Here is a 14777-nt window from a genome sequence, read left to right on the forward strand (position 1 = left end):
TTTTCTCAGCACTTCATGGATTACAAAGTTTTCATTCTGCAATTTTTTATTCTGCATTATAGAAAAGCTTTCCCAAGAGTCTTTTCTACATCCTGGAGTCTAATGTCTGGATAATATTTTTTCATTCTTCTACTTCAACTATCATCTTTAATTCTGTCCTTAACAATCTCATCTTGCATATAATTATTAATTCTTCACTCACCCAATTCAAATTTTTCTTGCTCATTAATTAAGGCTATATCTTTTATTTTCTACTGAGAATATCATATTATTCTAAAAATCAGTTTTCTCAAATATTCAGATGTCAACTCAGAAGTTCAACTTTCCTTTGAGTCTTAAGTCTATTACTGATGTTCACTTTCCATTCTTCCATATTTTTTTTTCCTGGGTGCCAGGTTACATTTCTTTTATTCACTCCACAATTAGGCAGAATCTGGTTTTACTTAATGTTTTATTTAATTTTTTGCAAGGTGGTATTTTTTGAGCTTAGTTTTAGAATGCAAGATTACCCTAAAAACACTACTAAAGAAATTATCATGAGAATTTGCAGCATAACTAGAGGAAATATGTGCCAGAGATACTCAATTAGAAAAGGCAAGATTGTAACTGCAGTTAAATGGATATGAGGAGATAGTTGGAATCACTTCTGCCACTTCAGTTCCTGTAGGTGGCAAGTATTGAGTAGGGCTTTCTGAAGGAGGTCAAACTTTTACTGAGGCTTCAAGATAAGAAGAAGTTTACCAAATAAATGTTGCAAATGTTCAATAATTCTCATTAAATCTTTGCCATCTGAAGAGAGAAGTATACAATTCCTCAGGTGCACAAGTTCCAAAGAATCTATAAAGTAGACATTTAGTTCAGGTTCAAATTCATGGTGAGATGTGTTGGTTTTTTGGTTTTGTTTTTATTTTTTTGTGGGGTGAGGGCTTCCTTGGTTTGTCTCATTCTTATTTCCAGCTCCTCAACTTTACTTTCCATCATGACCATCTGGGCTGTTCCTTTCCATTTTAGCCATTTCTCTTCTCATTTGGATTTTTTACTCAAACCTTTCCTGGGAACTTTATGTTATCCTAAGAACATTGAATGAAAAGTCACTCATTTGTCTCATTCATTTCTATTTAAGATAGGTCCTGATGAATTTCTGGGGGGCAGGTTGGGGGACAGAGTGTGGGGAGGAGTGGGAGTTTTTCACGGTGCAAATGAAAGCTAAACATAAATTTCAACTTAGAAGTTGGACAATTTTCCTTTCAAATTGTTAAAGATTAATGATAGAAGGGAGTGTGATTTCCAAGGAGGGGTGTGATTTATTTTTATTGATTTCATAGAAGAAGAGTAATTTTCCTTCTCTTTCTCCCAGAGAATTGTATCACACCTACTGCAAGATTTCCAGAAATAACTCACCTGCCAAGTCTTCAGTGAAGGATTTTAATTTCCTGCAGAGGTATCTGGACTTCTAGGATCATATAAGTCAAAGACCTGGAAATGGCATTTTCTGAAAGTCAAGGCCAGTGGTCCAAAGAAGACATTATGATGTTACTGGAACGCATGAGGAATAACATTCCATACAATGACAACTTCAACTTTAAAACAACCCAGTCACACTTGGATTGGGGAAAAGTAGCTTTTAAAGATTTTTCTGGAGAAATGTGCAAAGTCAAATGGTTAGAATTTTCTCATAATTTGAGAAAGTTTCGCACCCTAACAGAATTACTCCTGGAAGCTGAAGAACTTGTGAAAAATCCCCACAAAAGCAAAAAACACAAGAAACATCCAGATTTTCCCAAGAAGCCCTTGACTGCTTATTTTCGCTTCTACAAAGAGAAGTGTTCTGAGTTCTCCCAAATGCACCCTGAGCTGAAAAAGCAGGAGCTGACCAAGGTCTTGTCCAAGAAATACAAGGAGCTCCCAGAGCAGATGAAGCTGAAATATGCTGAAGATTTCCAGAGAGAGAAACAGGAATTTAAGAAAAAACTTGCTCAATTCATGGAAGAGCACCCTGATCTAATCCAGAACTCTAAGACATCTGGTATCCCCAACAAGCTCAAAGGCCAAACTCAAAAGAGTTTTCAGGAAAATGTGAAAGAAATGCGGTCCCTTCCAGAACTTAATGATTTTACCAATAAGATGGAATTCTATGGAGAGCCCATGAAGCCTCCAATGAATGGATACCACAAGTTCCATGAGGATTTGTGGGCGCGTAGTGACTTGCAACATATGTCAGAAAGAGACCGCCGAGTGGAGATTGGAAGACGCTGGCAGCATGTCCCACAGAGCCTAAAGAAGCAATATGAGAAACTTGCTGAGAATCTGCAGCAACAGTACAAGGTGGACATGGATCTTTGGCTCAAGAGTTTTTCTCCCAGGGAATATGCTGCATACCGAGAATCCACCTCTGCTAAGCGCAAGAATATGGGTGTGATGGGAAGCTCTGGCCCCAAGTTCAGAAGGACAACTCTGCAGTCCCCATCAATGAGGAGCCTGCCAGGAGGACATGGAGAGGACCAGGGACTGCAGGCTCCAGGAACACATTCATCAGAAACTAGTTTGGTTTATTACCAGTCCTCATGGAGGTCGGAAGAAATTAAGAAGTATGGGGAAGATGATGAAGGCATTAAGTCCTCAGATTCCAGCAGTGGGGATGAAGATGAAGACAGTGAGTCTGAGAGCTTAACTTCCTCAGAGGACTCCTCTCACTCAGACTGCAAGTGAACTGGGTCCGTGCCCTGAAGAGTTGGAGAAAGAACATTCAGCAAATGCCTAGGGCATTTTTGACAAGGGAAGAAGACTCTCCTCTCTGCCCTTGCAGATGCCCTTCTGGCAGAATAACTTTAATTGGACCCAGTATCCCCAAATCCACCCCATTCATCTATATCATTTCTCCTGAAGCACTCCATAAATTAAATCTCTTGGAATAAACAATGAGGTGACTAGATGGTGAAGGACACCTGGGATTAGGCTGACTATTCCTGAATTGAGAAGTTTGCTCTCCTTATCTTCTTTGTGTCAGAAGTAGTAGGGGAATTCTCATGAGTCTGTGACCTCTACCTCCTTTATGGAGGTGTTCCTTTGGATTCCTGGACATTTAGTGAATTATTTTATGATTTATAAGTGTTATTGTAAGTAAGCAATTATAATATCTCAAAATAATTCCCAAATTTTCGATTGTTGTACCATTAATTCATTTGTCTTTCTAAATACGTTGGGTTGTATATCCAGACAATGTTAAGGAACTGTGATGATTTGGTCTTGTTTTACTCCTATAAACTAAGACTTACTGGATTTGCCACTGTTAAAATTATACTGATATATACGGTTGAAATGAATTATAGCATACTAATAAAATGTCTATTTACTTATATTTTGGAGGTTTGTAGTCCATAATGTATGTATTCATATTCATTATATCTTTTTGTCATCTAAGTTTTTCATAGCTATGGGTAATTTTATTAATGGATTGCCTAATATCAAACATTTGGCACAATACAGAAATAAACCTACTTTCTTACTTGTATTGATATGCTTAGAATTTATACAAATTTTCTTAGCCATTACAAAGTCAAGGAAATCATATTTATGCAACACTTCTGAACATATTTATCAAATTCACTCAATCTTAATTTCCATTTTTAATTATCTAAATTAGATCTTTCTAGAATAAAAAGATTTGTGGAAAGAAGCAGGACACTTATTAAATATTCAATTAAAGTCAAAGGATTTCCTTTCTTCCCTAAAAAATTGAAAGAAAATATAATTAGGGGGAGAAGGTCTGGAGAGGAAAATCTCTCCCATAGTTGGCCCAGACACACAGACTGCACAATATATAAGGGAGATATATAAAACTCCACATGGGTTCCAGGCACTAGAATAACTTTCCAGAAATCTACAACCTCCAGAAAGGTCCCTGGACCAGTTAAGTCCTGAAACCTAGAGGGCCCAACCTCTCCAGAAGATCAGCTGCTTCCATCTCCCTAACCCACATTAGTGACAGACCTTTCCAACATAAAAAAGTTAGAATGGGCATAGCTGAAACACCCCTAAAGAGGGGGACAGAAAGACCCAAGTTGTTGGTGGAGTTAAACAGAAGATAGAATTTAACAGATGAATATGAATGCTGAATCATTACATTGAATACTCTTTTAGTCTCCGGTATTTTAGAACAGCAAGAAGTAAAAACCAAAAATTGTGGAATTGTAACCCTTACCAAACTCTGAAATCTGTTCTACAACTAATTGTGGTGTTGTTATTTGAAAGTTATTGCTTTTTTTGCATATATGTTATTTTTCACAAAAAAAGAGAAAAAAAAAGTCAATTGTGGTGATAAAAATTTTTTAAGCTTTCTAGCATCCTGTATTCTGGAGCAGCTAGAAGGAAAAGTCTAAGAGGAAGTTATGGTAGCCCATGATAGACTCTGAGATCTGTCCTGTAACTACTTGTTGAAGAGTGCTTTGAAAACTATTATTCTTTTCTTTCTTTGCTTTGTATGTGTTATAGTATACAATAAAAAGTTAAAAACAAACAAAGAAGCAAACAAAAAAACGTCCCACCTACTATAGATCTACACCCACAGGAATGGATTAATAGAACATGGTCATGATCATTTTTAGAATATTTGCATCAGTTCAGAAAAAGAAACAAAAAGAAAAAATTCATGCATTCTATACCCCTTACTCCTCTATCTCATTGAATATAATCTGTTTGATGATATTATGAGCCACTGATTTTACACTGGGTATGGTCTGTATGTGTGTGAAGACTTGTCAATAAAAGTATTTTTTTAAAGAGAACATGGCCTTTTCTGGGAGTGCCTAACAGCTCAAAACTACCACATATAGGTAGAGAAATTCAGATTACAAACTATTTCAATAACATCCATCAGCATTTTTCTCTGACATACCAATCTAGAACTCCAGAATAAATCATAATTCATGAAAATTCCAAAACTCCTCCTTAAGCAAGAACTACTTCGGTAATGATCTCACCAAATACCCAACTGCCCATATCCTTTCCCTGCTATATTAGTAGGTCCTCCTAACTCCCCAAGCTCAGTGAAGGTGATCTACCCTCTCATCACACAATTGTAAATGTGAGCCCCTGGAGAAGGGTCATAGGCGTGCCAAGTTCTCAGAGGTTTTTAATAAATGGTCTTGAATGGTTATATTTTTTCCATGCTTTGAGTGTGTTAAATACAGGGGAAATAGCTGAGTTAAGAAAATGTAATACAATAGGTGATGATTTACAAACATTTAGGCAATTAAGAGAATAACAGAAAATGTTTTGAATTTCAGACTAGGTTCTTTCAAAATTTTATATATATGCCAGTCTCCTAAATATATTTTTATGTTTTCTTTTATTGAAATGACTATTTGTTAAATCCTATTTTGAGTTTTTATTGAATAAACAAGCAGGCAAGTGATGCCCAAGGCACAGCAGATATAAATAATGACTAAAATATCTAGACATTTAATAAGCAGTCAGTAATGTACAATATATTTATACATATATATATATAAAATATAGTGTAAATATATGCTTTTATTTTTTGTACTAATTTTTAAAATGTTACCAGAATCGTATATATCAGAAATGGAATGGCTTTTAAAAAAGGTATTTATTAACTTGCAAATTTACAGTTCTAATCCTACAAAAAATCCAAACTAAGGCATCCAGGAAAGTTCTTAATTCAAGGAAGGCTTATGGGTCTGGAACAGCTCTCTTAACTGGGTAGTCCCGTGGCTGGCATCTGCTAGGCCCTTGCTCTTGGGCTCCATTGCTTTCCGCCTCTGTTCCTGTGCAAGTCCCTCATTTGTTTCCCCAAGGCTGGCTTGCAACTCTTGGCTTTCCTTGGCTCTCTCCAGGTTCTGGCTTGCTTATCATCTCACAGCAACAGTCTGCTGGGTCCAAGCACCTCCAAATATCTGTTCTCCAAGTGTCAACATCTGTGTCAGCAATTTCCAAAATGATTCCTGTTGTAAAGGATTCCAGTAAACAAATCAAGACCCACGTGGAATGGGCAGAGTCACATCTCCATCTAATCAAAAGGTCACACACACAAAATTGGGTGTGTCACTTCTCCCTGGAGATAATCTAAAGTTTCTGTTCCACAATATTGAATTAGGACTATGAGAAATGGCTGCACCACAACACTGGGTCAGAATTAAAATATGGCTTTTCTTGGGGTACATAGTAGCTTCAAACCAGCACATTCCTATGACTCGTTAGGATTTATCTACTTTGATATATACTCTAGATGCCTGAAGTGTCGAATATATTTGGAAAACCCAGATACCACTCGCTTCCCACCTCAACATTAAATTTGCAAAATTTGTTTCAAATATGTGACTCTTTACAAGTAGACACCATAAAAGACTTTTTACTACTACATTATATTAAAGTCTATTACTCATTCTAGAAGATGAGGAATACAGATTCAGTTGTGCCTTCCTTGTGGTTTTGCGTCACACATTTTCAAATTCATTCAGTACCTACTATTTCTTAAGCTTTTTCCTACTTGGATGAGACACAGGGATAAAAGCTACATTTCCTGACTTCCTGTACTCAGTGTCCAACAAGGAAGACTGTCCAGTAAATGTAATTAGTAAGAACCAGCATTAATTGGTAAATAAAACATCAATACCAGATATGGATAAATATAGATGAAAATTATAAATTTAAAATGACAAAATAATGTTATTGGTTAAATAATTATCTCTTTGCACAACCATTTTCTCATCTATATATGTTGGGAACTGGGAATAAAGTTATAGTCATATATGAATCATATATATATATAAATTAAAATTAGTGCTTATAATATGCTTGGCTCACAAGAGATTCACATAAAACGTAGGAGGATTCCTTCCTTTCTCTGTTTCATCCATCATCGATATTGCCCCTTTTCTGAATTCCAATGAAAAAGATTCTTGTAATGCACAACATTAAGAAATATAATATATTAAAATAAATAAAATTCAATTAATGAAATTATTCTACACACCTGCAATGAACAATCAAAGAGAAAATTAAAGGCAAAAAAATTCTGTTTACATTAGCATTCAAAAGAATAAAATGCCTAGAACTAAATTTGACCAAGGAGGAGAAAGACTTCTATCTTGAAAACTATGAAACATTGCTGAAAGAAATTAAAGAAATCAAAATAATGGAAAGACACCCCATGTCATGGGTTGAAAGATTTCATATTGATAAGACAGCAAATGCTCTATAGACAAAATGCATTGCAATCGTTATAAAAATTCCAATGACCTTTTTTGCAGAAATGGAAAAGTCAATCCTCAAATTCATATGGAATTGCAGGAAGTCCCACATAATCAAAACAATATTGAAACAAAATAATAAAGTTGGAAGACTCAACCTTCCCAGTTTCAAAACTTAATACTTAAGGCTAGAGTAATCAAAACCATGTGGAGGGTACAAGGATAGTTCAGTGGTAGAATTCTTGCCTCCCATGCAAGAGACCTGGGTTGGATTCTTGGCCCATGCACTTCCCCAGAAAAAACAAACAAACACAACAAACAAAGGAAAAAACAAATAACAAAAATTCAACAAATGGTGTTGCCATAACGGGATACTCACAGGGAAAAAGAATGAAATGTGACCTCTGCCATACAGCATACAAAACAACAACAAAACCAACACCAACAACAAAAAAACCCATGTGGTACTGAACCAAGAAAAGACAAATGAGCCAAATAATAATAATAATAGTTCAGAGTCCAGATAAATGCAAACATCTAAGGTCAACTGATTTTTATGAGGGTGCCAAGACCATTCAAAGGTGTCTAGACTTCTATCTCTTCAGCAAATCATGCTAGGAGAAGTGAATAACCACATTCAAAAAATTAAATTGCATGCCTACCTCAGTCATAAATAATAAATAACACAAATGGACCAAGGACATAAATATGAGAGCTAAAATCATAAAACCTTTGCTAGGAGAAAGCATTCTTCATGACCTTGGATTTGGCAATGGATTCTAAGTTTTGACAACAAAAGTAGGAGCAATGAAAGAAAATTAGATAAACAGGACTTCATGAACACTGAAATCTTTTCTACAAAGAATATTATCAAAAAAGTGAAAAGACAGCCTACAGACTGGGAGAATATATTGCAAATCATCTATCCGTTAAGCATTTTGTAATCAGAATATTAAAAAAAAAAAACGCTGACAACCAAAAAACAACAGATAACCCAATTAAAGGTGGGCAAGGGATTTTAATAAACATTTCCCCAAAGAAACTATTCAAATGGCACAAGCACATGTGAAGATGTCCATCATCATTCGTCACCAGGGAAAAGGAAACCAGAACTGTGAGGCCCATTCGCACCCGGTAGGACGGCAATACTGTGAGATACCCATTCGCACCCACTAGGACGGCAATACTGTGAGGTCCATTCGCACCCGCTAGGATGGCAATACTGTGAGGCCCATTCGCACCCGCTAGGACGGCAATACTGTGAGGTCCATTTGCACCCGCTAGGACGGCAATACTGTGAGACACCCAGGAAAACTTTTACATTGTGACGGAAATGGAAAATGGCTCAGCTGTGAAATCAGTTTGTTGGTTCCTCAAAGTTAAACATAGAGGTACATGTACATATATGTACAAGCGGCACTATTCACATTAGTCGAAATTTTTGAAAACAGCCCACACGTCCATCAAGAGATCAATGGATAAAGAAGTTGTGGTATATCTATAAAATGGATTATTACGCAGCTCTAGAAAACAATGAAGAAACTGTATGTGGTGCAAGTAAATGAAATCAGACACAAAGAGTCACATATTGTATACATTGTTGATATGAATTTTCCAGGATAGGCAAATCAATAGAGACAGAAAGATGAATAGTTATTGTGAAAGGATGAAGGGAGAAGGGGGAGTTTTAACTTAATGGGTATGGAGTGTTCTGGGCTGATGAAAAAATTTTGGAACTAGAGAGAGGGGGTGGTTGAGCAAGAGCATGATTGCACAAACTGCCACGAATTTTATGCTTTAAAATGGTTAATTATATGTTACGTGAACTTCACCATGATAAGAAAGAATGAAGTGTATAGCCCTTGAAAAGTAAAAAAGTTAACTTAAAATAGATAATAGACCTAAGCATAAAATCTAAAATTATGTAACATCTAGAATAAAACAGGAGAAAATTTTTGTGACTTTGTGTTATGTAAAGATTGCTTAGCTATTACACAAAAATCAAAATCCACAAAAGAAAAAGCATTGATAACTTGGATTTCATGAAAATTAAGAACTCCTGCTTTTTGGAAGACAATGCAAAAAACATGAAAAGTCAAGGTACAGAATGTGATACAATTTTTGCAACTCATATAGCAGATTAGAAACTCCTAGATACTCATGATACTCAACTAAAAGAACAACCTAAATTAAAACTGGTCAAAGAAATTGGACAAGACACTTCCCCACAGAAGATATATGATGACAAATAAGCATGTAAAAAGATGCTCAGTATCACTAGTCACTAGGGAAATAAAAATCAAAACAAAAGTTACGTATCTCCATATATCTATTAGAGTGTCTTTAATTAAAAAGTCTTCAATAACATATGTTGGTGAAGGTATGGGGCAATGGGAGACCTCACAAAATGATGGTGGAAATGTGATAAGGGACAACCAATTTAGGAAAGAATTTGGCAGTTTTTTAAAAAGATAAACATGCCTACCATATAATCCAGCCATTCCATTCCTAGGTAATTACCGAAGAGAAGTGAAAGTCTATGATCATAAAAATGATTGTACCTTAATGGTCATAGCAGATTTAGTTGTGATAGGCAAAAACTAAAAATAAACAAAATATTTATTAACAGGTAAATGGTTAAACAATGGCATATAATAGAATAGAATACTACTCAGCAATAAAAAGGATTCAACTATTTATATGTACAACATGAATAAATTCCAAAATAATTATGCTGAGTAAATGAAGGCAGACAAAAATGAGTAAATACTATGCAAAATTAATCTACAGTGGTATAAAAAGCTGCCGTGTTAAAGAAATAAAATACAGCTATTTTCTATATATTGTTTTTTAATTCATAAACTTGCTCCATGTAATGCCCTTGCTGCAACCACTGAAACTATTTAATTTGATTTGAAGCTAACAATATTTGGTTTCCACAAAACGTAATGTAATTATGTGCCCTTTCTTACTGCATTCAGAATTCATACTCCACACAAGTATTCTCATTTTTATTTTAATGCAGAAGAGCTGATTTTATTTTTGAAATAACAATATAATCCTATTACATTTGAACTTTCATATTGAAAATCCTGGACAGTTGACTCTGTCATTCTTTAATATTAATACATTTTCATGTAAGAATGAAAAAGCAAAAGATTAAAATAGCAAGTATTTTCATACTGTGAAAGCAGGTAACCTTGAGATGATATAAAACCCAGCATTGGATGCTACACTGTGCCTTGAAGTAGATTTGGTTAAGCAATATAGTTTATATTTCTAGAAGAGGAGTGCTAAGGGAACTCTATTACTTCTAATATTTCTGAAACTATCACCATTTTCTTAATAGTTTAAAATATAATTCTGGAATCTGAAGCCTTGAAGTTCTAAATAACATTTACTGCACTCAATGATAATCATTTATGAATTAATTAAATACATTAAATAGGCTTGTATTTTTCACATACAAACTCCCTACATGCAGTACCTAGATACACTTAGCTTTTGATAGTTTACAATCTGTGCTAGCAATAATATGAACACTCAGAAATGCATAATAGGAAAAAAAATCAAGTTTATAAACTAAGTGAATTTAAAGTGGCAAAATTGCTTTCATATTAAAATTTCTGTTTTATACAGGAAAGTATCAGGTAATCTTTTGTTGTACATCATACTCACCTGTTGATTTTAAAAATGGTTTCCCAAAAAGAATTTCTGGGAAATTTTTTTCAAGGGTCAGGGGTTCACTGGTGGTGACAATAATTAACACAAGTCTCCAGGGCCCAGTCGATGCTAAATGCACCCATCTCCCACTGGAGAAAAATGATTCACACCAATCTCATTAAAGAAACTGTAACTTCTATGTATTTAAAAGGTAACAATATATTCAGATTTCCTCAATATTAGGAATACACATGTGCTGGTTTGAAAGGAAGTATGCCCCCTAAGAAAAGCCATGCTTTGATATAAATCCCATTTCTTAAAGGTAGAATAATCCCTATTCAATACTGTATATTTGAAGCTATAATGAGATCATCTCCCTGGTTGATGTGATTTAGTTAAGAATGGTTGTTAAACTGGATTAGGGGATGACATGTCTCCACCCATTTGAGTGAGTCTTGATTAGTTTCTGAAGTCCTATAAAAGAGGAAACATTTTGGAGAATGAGAGATTCAGAGAGAGCAGAAAATGCTGCAGCACCACGAAGCAGAGAGTTCCACCAGCCAGTGACCTTTGGAAATGAAAAAGGAAAATGCCTCCCGGGGAACTTCATGAAACCAGAAGCCAGGAGAGAAAGCTAGCAGATGACACTGTGTTCGCCATGTGCCCTTCCAGCTGAAAGAGAAGCCCTGACTGTGTTCACCATGTGCCTTCTCACTTGAGAGAGAAACCCTGAACTTCATTGGCCTTCTTGAACCAAGGTATCTTTCCCTGGATGCCTTTGATTGGACATTTCTTTAGACTTGTTTTAATTGGGACATTTTCTCAGTCTTAGAACTGTAAACTAGCAACTCATTAAATTCCCCTTTTAAAAAGCCATTCCTTTTCTGGTATATTGCATTCCGACAGCTAGCAAACCAGAACAACACATTAGTACCAATGATTTTTTATTTAAAAACAAAAACAAAGAAGCAACAACCATACTCATAACCACACCTTTAGAAAGTAACACCTTCAATAACAGGTATAAACCACTGCTTTTAAATAAAGAAATCCCAAATGTGAACTACATACAAATCTGAATTTGAGACACAAATTCTAATCCTAATCCATGCCTGTTAACTTGCTTTAGTTTATTTATTCTTTCCTTGATACTTTTTGCTCTGTCTTCACCTATGAACTGTGGCAGATTAGCAACCCTCTAATTCCTGCCAAACCCCAATCCCAATCAGTGTCAATCATGATTCCAGGTGTGAAAGAAAAAATTCAAGAACTTTGCCAGGTTAGGAGGTTGGCAATGTAGGCTCTTGCAATTGCAATAGACTGAATGTAATTTGATTTAATGAATTAGGAGTTAGGGAATTAGTGCTGAAGAAAGTTAAGATATTTTTGGATGAAAGCAATGTGATCAACACAAATTGGCTTGATTGAAATGATGTTGTGAATATTTTACCACATCTGGAATCATAACATTTCATTTTTAACATATTGTTCTTTTTTGTTCCAAAGTTTTACATTCAAAATTTTAATTCTCTCCAATAAGCATTTGAAATGAAGTGTTTGTCCTTTTATATTTTGTCTGATTCTAACAATAAAGAGCATTTCATTATTATGTAGCAGGCACTGTGTCATGTACTTTACAGGAATTATTTCATTTAATCCCAGTAACTACGCAAAATAGGTGCAGTTATCATACCATTTTACAGAAGTGAAAATCAATGTGTGGAGAGTTCAACTAATTTTTCCAAAAGCACAATAGTTACATTCAATTTCTTTTGATCTTGCATATAATCTTACATTATACATCTTCACATATATATCCTTATGCAATTTTGTGAGAAATTGTGCAGGACAGATTTCTAGAAATGATGCCTTTGTGTTAAAAGTTATGTTCATTTAAGATGTTGATAGGTACTGCTGACCTATGTTGACAAAGCTTTCTAGAGGGCTGGGGTTTTGAGCTGTGTCCTAAGTCTCCCAGCTCAGTGGGAGAAGATGGTGCCATCAGGAGGACACAGATTGAAGCTAGCTGAATGCTCATGTCCCAAGGTTTAGGAAGCCCTATACTTGTCTTCAGAATATATATTTGAGGATAGTATCCTGAGGAAAGAGGGAGCTGACTTGGACCCTGAAGAACATCACTGCAATAACCGGCTGGAGGAGGCAGCAGGTCAAAGTCAGTCAGGGAGGGTTTAGCCATGACCTGAGCAGGGTGGGGAAGTCCAGAGACCCACAGTCCAGGGGCTGCAGGCCACAGAGCAGGATTGAGCAAATAGTACCTCCGCCAGTTCTCCATAGTGTGATGAGTCCTTCTCCTGGCCCCAGAGAGGTTACAACAAAATTGAGGAGACTGATCTGAGCTCTTGATCCAGAGCTGTGACAATATGCTATCTACTGTTGGTCCTTTGCCTTGGACCTGCCACCCCAGAACAGAATATCAGGAGGTGACAGGGGAAAACTATAAAGGCCGTGTTTGCAGACTGTATATGAATTATCTTTCAGTTAAAAATAATATTGACTCTGTACTGAGTCTATCATTGTTATTGTAGATTTGTTATTAATTAGGTTGCTTCTTTTGACATAAATATTAGGCAAAAATAAAAGTAGAATTTAAACTTATTGCAAATTATTTTCAAAAAGGAAACAGGGGCTTGAAGAGGATTGTAGGTGGGGATGGGGTGAAGATATTGAAGACCACGATGAGTGAGTTAAGAATGAACTGCCTAGAGAACATTTCACTGTATGTATCCGATAGGTATTTAGAAATACCAGTGTGGAAGGTGGGGATAAATGTCTTCTAGCTGAAGACATGAGTTAGAGGATTTTAGTTGAAGCCAAAAGGATGGTAAGATCATCAAGGTAGACAGGCAAATGAGGCAGAGATCCATAATATATAAACGGTGGCTGATAAAGAAGCTGTGTTAGTTAGATTCAGTTGTCAACTTGGCCAGGTGAGTATACCTAGTCTTGTTGCTGCAGACATAAGCCAACGGTACGTGAACCTCATCTGTTGCCAATTACATCTGCAGTCAGCTAGGAGGCGTGTCTGCTGCAATGCATGATGTTTGACTTAATTGGCTGGTGCTTAAATGAGAGATTGCAATGTAGCACTGCTAAGCAGCTTGGCATTCCTCATCTCAGCACTAGCAGCTCAGCCCGGGCCTTTGGAGATGCAGAAAGAAGACACCCAGGGGAAAGTTGTTGGAACCCAGGGGCCTGGAGAGAAGACCAGCAGAGACCATCTTGTGCCTTCCATGTAAGAAAGAACCTCAGTGGTGCCTTTCCTCTGAAGAACCAACAAAATAAATCCCCTTTTATTGGAAGCCAATCTGTCTCTGGTGTGTTACATTCCAGCAGCCAGCAAACTAGAACAGAAGCCAAGATGAGGAAATGAAAATAATCATCACAATGTGTTTGGAGAACCAGGGGAGTAAGTCCCAGAGGCCAAGGCAGGCAGTTAGAATGTTCATATGCTCCTCCTGCCCTGCCTCCTAGTCCTGCACCCTTCCCTGTCTCTGCCCTCCCATTTTCTCCTTGATGAATTTCTCTCTTCCTTATTTCAAATGTTCAATGTCTATCACACCACAAATCAAAATGGCCTTAATTTGGAGGCAGAAAATCCTATTTATTTTCTCCATCTGAGGCAAGCTAGAAGAGGGTGAGAGGGGAGAGAAAAAAATCAAGAAGGAGCCCTTGAACAAGGATGGTTAATCAAGGTCAGTAGGGCCAGTGTCCAGTACAGACACTACCAGTGGCTGCACTTACAAGACACACCCGGCAGCAGCCAACCTACCTGGAGCCAAAGGACTCTCACCCAAGTGAGTTATGTACATATGGAGAAGGGTGAAACTAAAGGACCCACCAACTGTACTGTCTACACAAAGAGTAAAACGAAAGACCTGGAAC

At 36.4% G+C, this 14777-nt stretch overlaps 1 protein-coding gene and 1 pseudogene across 1 annotated transcript; both read left to right on the forward strand.

The window, feature by feature from the left end:
• Positions 1-14777, forward strand: part of LOC143645099 (tripartite motif-containing protein 43-like) — a 601918-nt pseudogene that overhangs the window by 20259 nt on the left and 566882 nt on the right.
• On the forward strand, positions 1483-2709 carry LOC143643871 (upstream-binding factor 1-like protein 1). Its single transcript, XM_077112329.1, has one exon. The coding sequence runs from the start codon at positions 1483-1485 to the stop codon at positions 2707-2709; it is 1227 nt and encodes a 408-aa protein (XP_076968444.1).

Source organism: Tamandua tetradactyla, chromosome 8, assembly GCF_023851605.1.
Source record: "Tamandua tetradactyla isolate mTamTet1 chromosome 8, mTamTet1.pri, whole genome shotgun sequence".
NCBI classification, from domain to species: domain Eukaryota; kingdom Metazoa; phylum Chordata; class Mammalia; order Pilosa; family Myrmecophagidae; genus Tamandua; species Tamandua tetradactyla.

What these genes read in the sequence shown, in the direction of transcription:
- LOC143643871 (XM_077112329.1), top strand. Translation starts at nt 1,483, where the DNA reads ATGGCATTTTCTGAAAGTCAAGGCCAGTGGTCCAAAGAAGACATTATG.